Source organism: Mycetomoellerius zeteki, unplaced genomic scaffold (assembly GCF_001594055.1).
Source record: "Mycetomoellerius zeteki isolate Tzet28-1 unplaced genomic scaffold, Tzet1.0 scaffold64, whole genome shotgun sequence".
Classification (NCBI taxonomy): Eukaryota; Metazoa; Arthropoda; class Insecta; order Hymenoptera; family Formicidae; genus Mycetomoellerius; species Mycetomoellerius zeteki.
Window position 1 is genome coordinate 660163 of NW_017257654.1, and position 15122 is coordinate 675284.

The 15122-nt window shown below is 31.6% G+C and overlaps 1 protein-coding gene across 2 annotated transcripts in view; it reads left to right on the forward strand.

Moving 5' to 3' along the window:
- Positions 1 to 4185: 4185 nt before the first annotated feature.
- LOC108728817 (uncharacterized) overlaps positions 4186 to 15122 on the forward strand; it is a 37775-nt gene continuing 26838 nt past the window's right edge. For both annotated transcript variants that reach the window (XR_001936907.1, XM_018457604.1), the window contains exon 1: positions 4186 to 4387. Coding sequence is in view for 1 of the 2 variants with exons in the window: in XM_018457604.1 (XP_018313106.1) it covers positions 4313 to 4387 (75 nt within the window). In the remaining variant the exon portion in view is untranslated. The remainder of the gene's footprint in view (positions 4388 to 15122) is intronic.

Below are 15122 nucleotides of genomic sequence, written 5' to 3' on the forward strand. Positions count from 1 at the left end.
CAGCCAATCTTTTTTTTCAGTGTATCAATTACGTTTATAGCTTGAATGTTATATGTATTTATTTGAGTGATGTACGGATGAATGATGTAGATATATCATACATTCGAAATTTTTATATTTTTCTGAAAAGACAAAAGCAAATCGCGAAAAATTTCGGTATCTCATATTTTTGTTTCATTCCGTATTCTTTTCTTTAAAAGTACCTATAAGTAAAATAAAGAATATTGATAATAAAATATTATATGTATGTGCGAATTCCATAGCTGCATATAACTTTAGAATAACATAAATACTATATATTAAAATATATGTATATTATTATATAACAGACAAATGCACGCACTGTTTTATATATATATATACTCAGTTATTTTAATATTTTCAGATATAAAAGGTGCAACGTAACATTCTTTTTCTCAAAAAGAAAGTTATACACATTTCTAAAAAAAACTAACGAAATGATGCAGAAAAAGCTTTTAAAAATGGGTATCCCAGAATATTTGTAGCTTTGCTACACTGAAAGAAAAAATTGGCTGAATATGGCATAACATTTTTAATTGGTTACAGTAGCTAATTTTTGGTTGCGTTAGCCTATTAACCTATTAACTAAAGTATAGGCGATAGCCTATACTGACATTGCGGATAGGCTAATGCAACCAAAAATTGGCTGCTGCAACCAAAAGTTGGCCATTGCAGCCAATTAAAAATATTGTACCATATTTGACCGTCTAATTTGCTGCAGCAAATCTTTTCTTATAGTGTAGAAGAGCTTTTTTTATATTTTTAATCTCTTTTGATTTAATTTTTCATCGTTAAAATTACTGTTGAATCTATGTAATTTAAAGAAAGGTTATTACAAATTTTAATATAGACACATGTTGAAAATAATGAAATTTTTTATTAGTAGCGCAATATACATAGCGCACTTTGATTACACTTTAATATATTTGCATCCATACACACGAAATCGATACAGATTGTAATTAACTAATTGCTCATTGTTATCCATAATTTCCTGACTTTCCGTTCAAACGCTTCTAAATTACTGCGACAAAGCATGGGAGTTGCCTTTCATGTGTAAAAACGTCAGCTCCAGTTTCACACGAATTTCCATCTACCGCGTCTCTCTTATTGCGGCTCTAGTGTCAATATAATTCAGAATCAAATGAGCTATATATGGACGCAGATCGATAAAGCGTTCATAAAGATTCAGTAGTCGGGAAATGTTCGGACAAGATAATCGTGGATAATCGATACAATTTTGTAACGTTTCTAATTTCGCGAAGTGAAACCGCGTGATTTCGTTTCCTCCACGTTCCTTTCCGGAATTCTTTCCGGAGTGTAAACCTCATTTCATCCTTTTCGCAAATAAAATAACGTATCGATTTTCTATCTTGGGATGCGTTGAACGTCAAAAAGCACAACTTTTGCAGCTACCTAGCAGCTAGGAACGAAATAGTTCACTATTCTAACTTCATTCTACAAGTTTTAATCCGTTCACCAGGCGCGCCTATCTCCTGTGGTACTTTTCATACAATATGTAAAGATCTATATGTCGTAAAGTTTCTCTCGACTCCTTATTATAACCTCGGTAGTTACCAAAAAATATATACATCACGCAAAGAGAGAGAAAGGAGAGTGAGCGAGAGGCAGGAAAAGTTTATGCATCGACGCATCTACATCTAATTGTTTATTCATTAAATTCTTTATCAAACAAATATCAAATTCCGTCTCCGCGAAATTATATCCTTCATCAACTTCATAATCCTATCCACATCTTTGAAAATGCAGAACGTGAAACAAATCCCCAAGATTTTATGGACGAATTTGGTTTCTCTTTGATTTCGTATTTCAAAGACAGTGTTTTACATCATGTCCTATAATATATAATTTACAATTTTTTTCTTACATAAATCCCTCGATCACAGATTAAATAAATTTATAAATTATACACGTTGGCACAACATGTAATTAATGTATGCATAATTTAAAATAATATCGGGCTTTGTATCAACTCCGTGTTATGTAAATTTTGTAATTTTCATTTGTGCAATTATTTATAAAACATATAAGGTTATTTTAATTAAATACAGACGATAATATCCATGTGTATATATATGTAGCAATTTCTAAGCATATAGATACTCTCTAAATCTGAATCAGTGGATAATCACTGATATCAGTGCCAAGTATGCCACTGCACTGAAAAAAAAAAATTCTAACACAACCAAAAATTGACTGCTGCAACCAATTAAAAATGCTATGCCATATTTTACCATCTAATTTGCTGCAGCAGCCAATCTTTTTTTCAGTGTGGTAATCAGTAAATGAAATGTTAGATCCCTAATCTAGCTGATCTTTAATATGTGATCTAACCAACCTTGTTTTAGTGCATAAATTCAATAAATATGGAAAAAATTGGAAGATTGAAATTAACATATAAATATCAGTATTTTAGTTATATAATGCTCGAATATTCTTCCTTTTTTAATTGAACTTCACTGATTATCAGTGCCAGTATGCTACTGGATAATTAGTGACTATCCACTGATTATCCAGTACTGATTCAGATTTAGAGAGTAATAATAATAGAATCGTGGTAAAATAATGATGAACACCCAAAACGACTATCTAGTTGTAAGGATGGTACGAGGGTCTGAAAGAGTAAATATATAATTATGCTTGACATCCAGTGCGCCGCAACAATAAGAACTATTAGTAGAATCCCATAAATCATGCAGTGGATCAACGATAATTGGGAGACAGAGGAATAAAACTTTAATTAATCTTTTTCATACGTTAACACTAATCTGCGTCAAATTAAGTTTATTTTCCGTTTGTGCGCAGATAAAAATCTCTAGAGTATGTAAAATAGATGAAAAAAGCATCGCAAAAATAAATCTTTATGCAACAAAAAGTATTAAATCCGATGAAAATTCTTTTATGAATAATCAAAGGATTTAATTATCAATAAACGTCCAATAAATTTCGATAAATACCTTTTTCCAGTTTTAATTAGTTTTCAATGAGAGGTTTAATTAAGATCTTCAATGCAAATTAAAATGTACAAGTGTTTGAGAGTTCAAACACGAATTCAAAACTAGAACAATAGAGACAATAGCTTTCTTGTGTATATTCATTTAATAGAATGCATACCTTTGTCTTTGAGGAAAAGTACGCATGAATGACAAATTTTGAAAGAATGCTTAATAACATAAGAACGTAAAAGCAAGGTTGCAGATCAAGAGAAACAACAAGTTGCAGAACTTTGTAGTGATAAAATATGAAACATTGGCCGTAAAATAGGTAATAATCGGGCAAACAAACCGCGCACTATAAAGTCGATGCTCTTCTCTCGACCTCGTAACATCAGTGAATCATTTCAATGAAATTATTTTAGTTCGACAAAGTAAAAAATCAAATTACTAGCAATGTTATAAACTTTATCATGAAGAAAATACCGTTGTATTTAAAGAACGATTAAAAATATTATGTTATGGAGCACGATTAAAAAAAAAAAATATATATATATATACGTATTAACACGTGTGTGTCGGATTGCGTCACTATAAGCGTGTGATCCTGCTTTTTATATAAAATAATTATAAAATAAATCCCTTTTTTATTTACATTTTCTTTCGTGACAAGTGAAACAATTGTGGCTTACAACAATGCATGCACTCTGTTATTAAAATAAAATTTCTAAAATTTCTCGACGACGATACTAAATAATTATATAAATAAAATAATTACACAAATCTTCGCATACCTGATGGAAACCTTATGCAAATAAGTTTTTCCATTATCAATCAAGAGAGAAAGACAGAGATCTTTGCAAATCTCGAGTAAGAAACCTCTCTTTCCCGATTCAATTCTATATTTTTCCTCTGTAATACAATACGTGTCGACGGATCGTGTCCGCGGCTACAAAAGTACTCTATGTGTATACATATGTATAATATATAAGAAAATATATATATACGCACGCATACACACAGGCGATAAGATATTATAGCAATTGCGCAGGCGTCACCGCCGGTGAGCTTTTTGCGGCGAGATAACTCTAGAGGAGGGAATTTCGCGAGAGAGAAACGCGCACCGACAGTTGGCGCCGAGTCGTTCTCGCGTGATCTCGTTGATCTTGTCTCTATTCCGCGATGTGATGATACTCTCCGTTTACGATTTACGATCGACGTAAGAAACTGCACCCGTTGGAATTCCGCCGGGTGAAAATTATCGTGTCCCGAACCGTGACGAAGGATCGGACAGTCACTGTTTCTAAATTTCGCGCGAAGATCCATGTGCTCGCAGCATGGCTATCATGCAGTCTTGTTGCTGCTGGCAGTCCGTACGGAGAGGCAGCTACGCCTGTGCCATTTACACCACGGTGAGTACATACCGTAATTTATCTTGAATGCTTGCGAAAAAGAATTATGGTGAGAATTATATGAGCAAAAATGTGAATGAAAATTAAATTTTATACTACGCTCTTTTATTTTCCGTGCATTTAGTGGATAGGACATGAATCTCTTCAGGCTCCTTTCCTCTCTCTAAGTTGTTTTAGAAAATCTTCACGTACAAGCTATTGTTCATATATTTATTTTAGCATGAAACAACATCGAAAAGTTTTAACCTTTTCTATATATTTGTATCAATTTTTATAATATTAAATGAAATTTTAGATTTGTTTTCTATCAAATTTTCTATATTTAGAAAATTGATAGTTTTTTATATGCTTCAATATATGATATTTTAAATTTTGCTTTTCATAGGCTCGTAAAAGAATAATTAGCAAATTATTGGCTGCGTTTTTTTAAAATAGGTACATTTATGCGCACTGATCATCTATATCTCAATATAATCATCAATATTTTAATAAACAATAATCACTTTTGCTATGGTTTCGTTTAACGATTTGTGTCTGATAAGAATAATGACAGCTTTGTGTACAATTTTAATGATTGATTCCTCCACTTTTATTCTCGAACTGCCAGACGAAACAAGTAGTACGAGTCAATAATAAATCATACATTTCCCAGTTATGATTAATAGACTTTAATAATATAAAATATTAGATTCCTCTCTTCGTATAAGTAAAAAAAATAGAAAGTCAGTGCAATAAAGCACCTGTTTTTTTTAATATTGTTTTACACAAACAATATTTAACATCAATATTTTTTATACAAACATGTATGTCGAATACCGTCGTATTGCAATACATACACTGTTAAATCTATAATGTCAAATTTAACTTAATGTGAGTCGCCACTGCTCCTACTCAATCATATCGTTATTTTATACCAAAATAATGGTTATATTTGACCCGATATAGTCGATATAATCTATCAAATTTGATTATCATTTTAGTAAAAAATAACGATATATAATATAATATTTAGTAGGAGTAGTGTAGTAATACGACCCACATTAGGTTAAATTTGACACTATAGATTTAACAATGTACCATGGTAAATATGATATGCATCGCGGCTTCATAACACAATTCTATAAAAATTTTGCAAATACAATGCACAAATTATGTGGTAATTATAACATTACCACAACATCAAACCATCTATATAGCAAGTCATGTACTGAATCAAATATAATACATATACTTTGACATCTTTAAAAGATATTTATAAAGTATGTATTAAAAAGAAAGTTGTACATAAATGTTACAAATTATAGTTACTAATTATAGTCAATAAAACGAGAGAAACGTCCTGTTTCATATATAACGATGCTGTTCATCAACGAGAAACACTCTTAAAGCACAACGAAACATTACTGAATTATAAGTCCTACAGCAGTTACAGCTGAGTAACGTGACGTCAACTAATGCTTGAAATCCCGCAACTTTCCTAACAAGCATGCCTGTGATGTATTTCCAAGATATTACAAGCATTCAAAGAAATGACAGTTAAATTTATGAAAATAATAAAATGCATCCTAATTTAAATATTTAAAAAAAATACCTTCTCAACGTTTTCTTCAAATCTTTTTTATTAAATATATTTTAAATTAGGTATGCTCAAAGTCCTATGAGTTACGAGTTAGTCTTTGATGGATTATGAAAAATTGTAAAATGTTAAATTATATTTCATTACTTCATATAACTGAACGAACTTGCATAATACACGCGCCCTTTCACGGCTTCGTACTTGTGTGAAGTTGAATTTTCAACGATGCGATGGTAGAAATCAAAACTAAATTTCGAAATAAACTGCAGATATCAAATTCCTTACAACTGAAAATGACTCGTATTCGATATCGACATCAAAGCTATCACTCTAAAAAAATGTGGATGTGAATTTAATATCACGCGGTGTATATATATTCTCACGTTGACGTTAATATTAATAATGATGCGGATTTAAAACTCCTTTATATCAATATCAACACGGTAAAAATTATGTAAATACCGCGTGATGTTAAATCATATTTTTTAGAGTACATTAACAAAAGCAATAAGGATATTCTTCATACATATCTTTATGTATATGAGAAATAAATTTGTAAAATTATATTCAATAAAAAATTAAAAAGCAGGAGTAAAAAGATATAAATAAATAAATTAATTTGCTCCTTCGTCGTTTTTTCATATTTATTAAAGTTAGATAAATCGCGGACGTTTTTAAAAGTGTGTCACGATGTATATAAGTTTGGGAAGCCTGGTCTAAATGATCAGGCTTCAACAGTAAAGAGGAGAAATCATTTTACATATATCTGTGAAAAATTATTTATATAGGTCCGCAATTGTTGTTAACCGATACATGCTTAATTTTCTCTATCGACAAAGAACAACGAAAATTAATAAAATTTATATTAAAACGGAATAACAAATTGTTTAGCACAGTAAATTATTGTGTGTGACATAACATAATTTAAAATGTAAAGCTACACGACAATTAAAATACATATACGAAAGTCTAATGACAGCAAATATTATTCTATAATATATGATAAATAAAAATATACTGTATATTAATAGTTATGCGTATTATTCCTCGCGAAATATAATACAGCATCATATAAGTGGAAAAATGACATTTATAACTAATTATTAAGGCCTGTTACACAATAGAGTCGCAATTCGTAAGCCGTAAGAAATTAACCAATTATAGTCGATTATTTTTATCATCAACTGTGATTGGCCAATTTCTTACGGTTTACGAATTGCGACTCTATTGTGTAACAAGCCTAAGACGGAACAATTTCTAACGACTAGACTACACGCTGTGCGGGTTCTCGGATTATAATGAATTTTGGAATATAGCTAGATTATCTCTAAATATGACTCCTGATACAGCGATTTTAATGCATGGACCCTGGATGATCGTAGAGAGGATCTTAAAAGTTGCACCTTTGGCAGAGCTTTTTCAATAACGGATCTTCTATATACGCAACTGTGCACTTCTGGCGTCGCCGTTAGACAGAAGCGTTGCATCTGCTGTGTATAGAAGTACTGCAACATTCAATTCAAAGTAAAAAAATAAAAAAACACTTGAAAAGTTAATAAGGCATTATTACACAAAATTATTTATTCTAGAAAATTCTTACAAGTTGCAAAATGAAAAGTATCATCATTAAAATGATGATTAAAACATGAAAGGAGACTGCAGTAAAGTTCGTGCACGACTATAGATCGTGCATGACGCGATCCTTGTTGATGTTATGCATAGCAAAAACTTGAGAATCTCTCTCTCTCTCTCTCTCTCTCTCTCTCTCTCTCTCTTTCTCGGTCTAAATGGAATATGAAAAGTGAAAACAAAAACATAATAAAAAAACTAGACATAAACACAAATATAATTGACATCGAAATTAGTACGCTAAATGAAAACTTGTGTAAACACACACACACACAAAGGCAAAATACGACCATTTATATACGACGAACGATCATCAATCAAATCACGTGAGCTTAAAACTTTAACGCTTGTTTATGACCAACCAAGGCCTGTGCGTTAAAACCGCTTTATCACGAGTCATATCTAAAGGTAATCTAGCTCTAAAATTCATCATAATCTGAGGACCCGCACAGCGTGTAGCTTGGTCGTAAGATATTTGACATGAAATACGTGAGAGTGCAAGATAGTAGATAATTCAGATTATAGTTGCTATGTAGATGTAAATATAATGCGCACTATCGGATATGTCATTATTAATACAATCAGCAGTCTATTAATAATAATATGGAACATTTCATCGCGCTGGACGTGTACTCCAGTTTCATCATTAAACCAAGTAACAGCTATTGATCAACATATTCTCTTCGACACATTGGGGATCTCTATCCCAATCTAGTCAAAATATACGAATATCTATGATGCACACGCTACTTCATGCATATGTAGATATGTATATGCGACATGCGTGTACATTCTCCTTGAATGCACTTTTATACGCAGCAGATTTTTCAGTCGGTCTTCCGCAAAAAACTAACGGAACAATCGAAGGGAAAAAATAATAGCAGTTATTTTGCAATATCGTTGAAAGCTTTCAATTGTGAAGAGAATCGCTACAATACTCGAAACTTTTTCACTTTTCAAGTATGTATTGCAACGTTATTGCAATTTTCGTTTTTTGAAGAAAAAAAGATTATCTTGTAAAAAATTGTATCAATAATGTACGTAAGTTTTTTTTCACTTTAATATTATTAATTTATTTAAGAGCTTAGAGTTTCGATTTTTCGCCTAAACAAGCATTGGAAAAAGAGAGTCTGGTTGCATTAATTGAAATTCTGATTAAAAATGGACAAATTAAAATTTTCTGATTGAATTTATTCTAATTCTAGTTGATAGCCAGAATTCTGGTTGATATGAGTCGCTGGTTCGTCTATTTTTAACCAGAAATTTTTCTCCACGGAAAGGAGTTTTGCTGAAATATCTAAAAATTTAGTTAGATACAGATCTGAAAATAACTTCATCGAATTATTAAAATAATTATATAGGACTGAGCGTCCTACATAACTAGTTTGAGCAATTCTATTGCTATATAGAATATCAAAACTTCTTGCAAAATGGGTCATTATGTGTGATGAGATTCCTACGTAATTATTATATTTTGATGGTCCAACAAAATTATTTTTAAATCTATATCTGATTAAATTTTTAGATGCTATTAAAATCATTCTTTTCATACAAGTATTGCACACTAAGGCTGCGATAAAAATATATACATATATTATAACCGTGAGAACATTTCAACGTATCAAGTCACGCGATCGATTAATAATTTATGACCGATTAATAAATTTAGTAGACCTCGATGGTCTGTCTTGCGCCAAGTGGAATCTGCAAAGATGTTTAGTAATTTATACATTGAGGGAATTTTTACACTTCGCGATGTTGAAAAATTAATTTGACAAAATTTAATGGAATCATAATTAATCCTGAAATGTGGGAATTTTTATCCAAATGCTAATTCAAGTTTAGTACAGTTTTTTTGTTATTTCGATGACTTAAAATAACATTTAATAAAATTGTTTAGCATTAAAGTTAATTTTCTTTTATATTAAAATAACGTTAGTTATACTGTAATAATGTAAATGTTAACAATGTTACGTGGTAATTTTTTTACAGAGTAGTGTTAATGTAAGAAAAATGTGAGTAGAATTCCAGGATTAAATATGATCGAGTTGTAATTCATACAAGTCTATAATTAACAGTTAGTCATTGTTTTTTCACAGCGCGCGTTAGTCTAATTAACGCGTTGAAAATGTCACGCGTTGATGCTTCTGGGATTTTTGATAAATTGCCAAACGTGAGCTTAACACAAAATTTTTCGCCGGGAATACCTTCAGACTGAAAGGATCAAACAGCGGAAGATGGGGGAGGAAGGTCGTGGGTCGTGCTCTATTAGATAAACAAATTTCCCGAGGGTTTATAGTCGGAATTCGTTTTCTGACGAGGGATATTGTTCACAGATAGAAGCGTGCATACGACCGAAATACGAAACTTGCTTACACGGCGCAGTATTAATTAATATTGCGACGAGTCGTAGTAAGCGTATCACGGTTCGCCCTGAATTAAATGTAAAGTCGGATGACATATTATATCGCTGTACTGCTACGTCACATCGCGCAAAATGTTGCGCCAGATGTGATTTAATATTTTTGCGACTGTAAGCAGCAGGAGAGTTTACGATAACGCCGTTGCGAAATATAAATGTTAAAATTGAACATGTCAAAAAAGTTATTTGCAGAAGCAGACGAAAACGTCAATTTTCGTTCCTTGAAGATATATTCTTTTTTTGTTTTAATATTTATTTATGCGATGAAAATTTAAAAAAGGAAAATAAAAAGTTAAGGACGATAAGCCACAAGGAAAACTGCGAATAAACGTTAAAATCGAACATGTCAAAAAAGTCATTTACAGAAGCAGACGAAAGCATCAATTTCCGTTCTGCAAAGATATAACTTTTTGCTTTGACATTCATTTATGTAATGAAAATTAAAAAGGGAAAGTAAAAAGTTAAAGGCGGTAAAGCTACCAGAGAAACTGCGAATAAACGTTAAAATCGTGCATGTCAAAAAGTCATTTGCAGAAGCAAACAAAAGCGTCCGTTGCGCAAAGTTATAATTTCTTCCCACAATGTACATTAATTTACGTGGTAAAAACTAAAAAATTCAGGATAATAAGCCACCAAAAAAAAAATAATAAAATCAATATTGTCGAAAGAGACATTTGCAAAAGCGAAAGAAAGCATCGACTTCTGTACCGCAAAGATATAACTTCTTCTCGTGACATATGTATATTAATTTACGCGATAAAATAAAAAAAATAGCTAGAAAATTAAAGGCGACAAGCCACCGGGAAAATTCTATTAAATGATCCATTGGAGCTGCTCAGCCACTTACCTGAAATATTATTTTATGCTAATTTATATGGGAGTAGTAAAAGCGCGCGTCTTTACCTTCGCGCTTCTTGCATCTTTTGAAATTTATCCCTGCATATCAAATCTTGGATATCAAAATAAACTTGGATATCAAATTAAACTAATTATAAGATATTTTAATAAATATGTTTAATTGAAATTAAAGAGATAAGAATTCGCGATCCAATTTTTTTTACTCCATTTTTTACTCGTCTTTTCTAATTTAAAAGATTTAAAGTGTAAAATAAATCTTCAATTTTTATATACAGTCGTACCGCAATGAATCAACTGTATATGTGATCTTTACGTAAATATTTATTATAGACAATTATAACAAATTAATCACAGTTGGTTCCAAGTGCTTCTTGTCCAATAATATTATTTTAATGCGCAATTTGACTACCAACCGTAATTAATCATCTTGACATGTCGAGTACCCAAATCGAATTTTCTTGGTCGAACACAAATAGGCCCTTGAATCTCAAGTGTCTCTTTTTGTTAACATTCTGCGCGCCATTAAAAGGTCTTAAAGGCGCCAGGAACACTAAAACCATGCGAAGATTGGTGACAATGAAAAAAAGAAAGGAAAAACACGTCTCGACGGTCCCTTCCGTCTCGCCGCGTCTTTGATATCCAGGAATTGCTGTCCGAGCATATTGCGCCACAACCCTCATTTCAGGCTCATATTTATGATGGTCACTCATATTTCGTTTTATAGATCTATCAAACGATGCGTGCCAAACGGACTTTTATTAAACCCTAAATCGTGGTAACGCCAATTTGGCCTCGCGTAAAAATCAGATAAAAAGTTCAATACTTCCTCACGTTATATCATCCCATTATTAGCTGTCAAATTTTTGTTTCCTTTCCCCTAACAAAAACGCTGATCGCTAAATACGACCGCATTACTGTACGTGAGTTGATAATTAATTTTCAACAAGAAAAAAAGAAATCTGTGAACATTACAGCAATCTAAGAGAGAGGAGTATTAAATTTAAGATTTAAAATATAGTGAAACTAAAAGCTATTTGTGCTTTTCGTATCAGCCAATTAAAGCAGATAGTCGCGACGTGATGAGATACCAATCTAAGTATGTCGTAGTGGAGAATCAATGTTGGTGTTACTGAAATATACAACGAGACATCTAGATCGCTATAACTAGCATTTTAGAAATGAATAAAATTAATGGAGTTAAGCAACTAGAGCGTGTTTATCGGATTCCCATGCTTCCGTTGTATATTTCATGATAATAATCATTGTGATAGAATTGTAATCGCGTGAGATAACACATATGGGATGTGACGTCACAGATTAATCCGAGAATAGTTATCTGAGATATTTTTGCCAAATTGAATGTTAAATTCAATCTTAAAATGATATATGGTCCAGTTCTCCTTATAATAGATTATCAATAAAATATATAATGACACAAAATTGCTTAAAATTTGAAATCTCTTGTCATTTCAGTTTTCTGTTATAATATTTCTGTTTTAATATACCATCAGCTCTACGTTCCAAAACTTTATTCTGAATAAGAGAGTTAACTCCTGAGCCGATATTCATAGTCTATTCTTATTTTAAGACCGTTTTAAGTAATGTCTCAAGGTGTTAAACAGATTATAGAATCGTATTCATTAGAAGAGAAGAAGAAGGCAAAGCCGTATTGAACAGGTCTTGAAATAAAAACCGATTATAAATGCCAGTCCATAAGTTAACTCTTTTACTCACAAAGGATCTGTGACAACTGTTCGGAATCGATTCGATTCTCCTTAAAATATGTTGTTAAACACAATAGTATTAGTATATAGCTTGTGTCATCACATATACGGTCTTATAATATAATATATTATATGTTGTTAAACACAGAAATCTAAACTCTGACTCTACACGATCAATAATACCGTCAGTATTAACAAATACTGACTGTGTTATTGACCATGTGTGGTTAATATTGATGGATTAACGTAAAATACTGACGTGATCTAAATTTTGATTCTCCAGCGCTTTATTAGAATCCATGACACAGTACGTCACAGTGCAATAAATATTGTACGTAAAACTGAAGTGAAATATATTGTTAGTAATACTAATCGTATAAGGTTGTAAAAATACTAAAAATATTGATGCTGTCAGTACTATTGAAATTATTATTAATCGTATTAATGACCGTATAGGATCACCTTAAGAGACAACATTTTTATATATCGGTTCAATTTGAGATTTAATGAGTGAAACAATCCTTCAAAACTTAATAAGGATGGGAATATTTTCAAAATATTAGATTTTAAAAAATCTAAATATATAGTTATAAAGTATATAAAAAACCACAAAGGTTTAAAAGCTAAAACATTTAAAACAAGTTTAAATCTAAAACATTTTTCAATATATCTCATCGTTTCGTTGATAATTGATTCAAATATAGACATATTAAATATAGACATTAGTTTTGAGGGATAGTTTTATTATTTAGATCTCAAATTGGACCGATAAAAAATACATGTCTCTTAGATTTTTGTTTAATATGTTTCAAGGAGAATCGAATCGGTGCTTTGGACAAAGTTTGTCCTTTCTCAAAGTAAAGTTTTGGAACGCAGTCCAGGCAGTCCAAACTGATGTACGTATAATAAACTGAATTTTTAAAAGCTTGTCTCCTCTTGTTTTAGCTTTTAGCATGATAGATTGCACTACTATCCAAGGAATATTGCTATCCAAGTCAAGAGAAAGTCAAAATGACTTTATTTTCACGTCATGAAAGTCAAATTGATGATTTTTTTGTTACAAAATTTGACTGTTCATTGATATTAAGTATCAAAAGAAAGTCATTTTGATTTTTTGTTGACTTTTATGTATTCCTTGAGTACTGGACGACCGTTGAAGGCATAGCATAGCACTCAATGACGTCGTTCATTTGTACATAAAAATTACGTATTGATAGTATTCCACATTGAAAAAAAATATAGTCAATTTTAACAAATATTTAATTCAATACTGCCAACTAAATATTTATTAAATATAAAGATATACATATATTTTTATTTATTTGTTACAAGAAACATTAATTTGATTTAACAATCATTCTTTTTACTGAACAAATATTTATTTATTGTAAGTAAATGTTTGGCAGTATTGAACTAAATATTTATTAAAATTGACTATATTTTTTTTAATGTGGAATATTTTTTTCAGTGCATAAATTTTAAAGAAAGGAAACTAATGTTTCTTATATCAGCGAACTCAGTGAAATTATACCGGATCGGGAATGCAATGACGAATGAAATTTACGGACGATCGTCAGTAATGCGATACAACGAATGAATTTGTGATCGCATGAATAAGACGAAATACGTGATAGCGCACGGAAAAGTGAAACCTCAGGGATGTCGCTCGAAATAACAGGCGAAACCTCGGTGTGCGTTTGTGCGTGCACGTATTATACCGAATGCTTAATTAAACGTGTGCTGATGAGAGGATCATTGGAAGGGAAGGATTAATCGGGAGTGCACGAAGCAAATAGGATACAGCATACGCGGGATAGTATAGCAGTCGATGCATCGACCGATGAGTGAATATGTTCCACTCGTGTGTGGAGCGAATATGTCGATCCGTTCGCAAAGATTTGCCTCATATCCGTAGGAAACATATGCTTTTCGAGTACAGAAATATCGCGAAACATTCGGTAAAAAAATACCTATTATTGTGGATTTTTTAATTTCCGGCATGCAAAACAAATTTTGCAAATTAACAGTACCTATCTTGCGCAAAAATATTGATAATGCAGCAATATACAGGGTGTTTCCAAATTAAATGGCAAAACTTCGGGAGCGTGTAGAGGAGTAAAAAACTAAGAAAAAAAGTCCTATAGACATATGCTCGTTTTTGCTCCGTTTCAGAGAAATCGAAAAAAAATGTTTACATTTCTTGCCATATCTAGCACCGACATATTTGATTACATTTTCCACTTTCTGTTATGAATTTGTCAGTCGCTCTTTGAAAGCCTTTAACAGTAGATGAATTTTGTCTTTTGCAATATGCCGCGTACGTATTCTAATAGTGAATATGCTGATATGGTTTTTGTATACGGTTTCTGCAACGGTAATGCTTTAAAGGCGGTGCGAGAATATGCACGACGATTTCCAAACAGAAGAGTGCCAAACCGAAGAGTGTTTATGTTGACATTTAATAGATTGCGAGAGACTGGAACATTTTCAATTCGACAAGAAAACAACCGATTTCAAGCAGCGTTA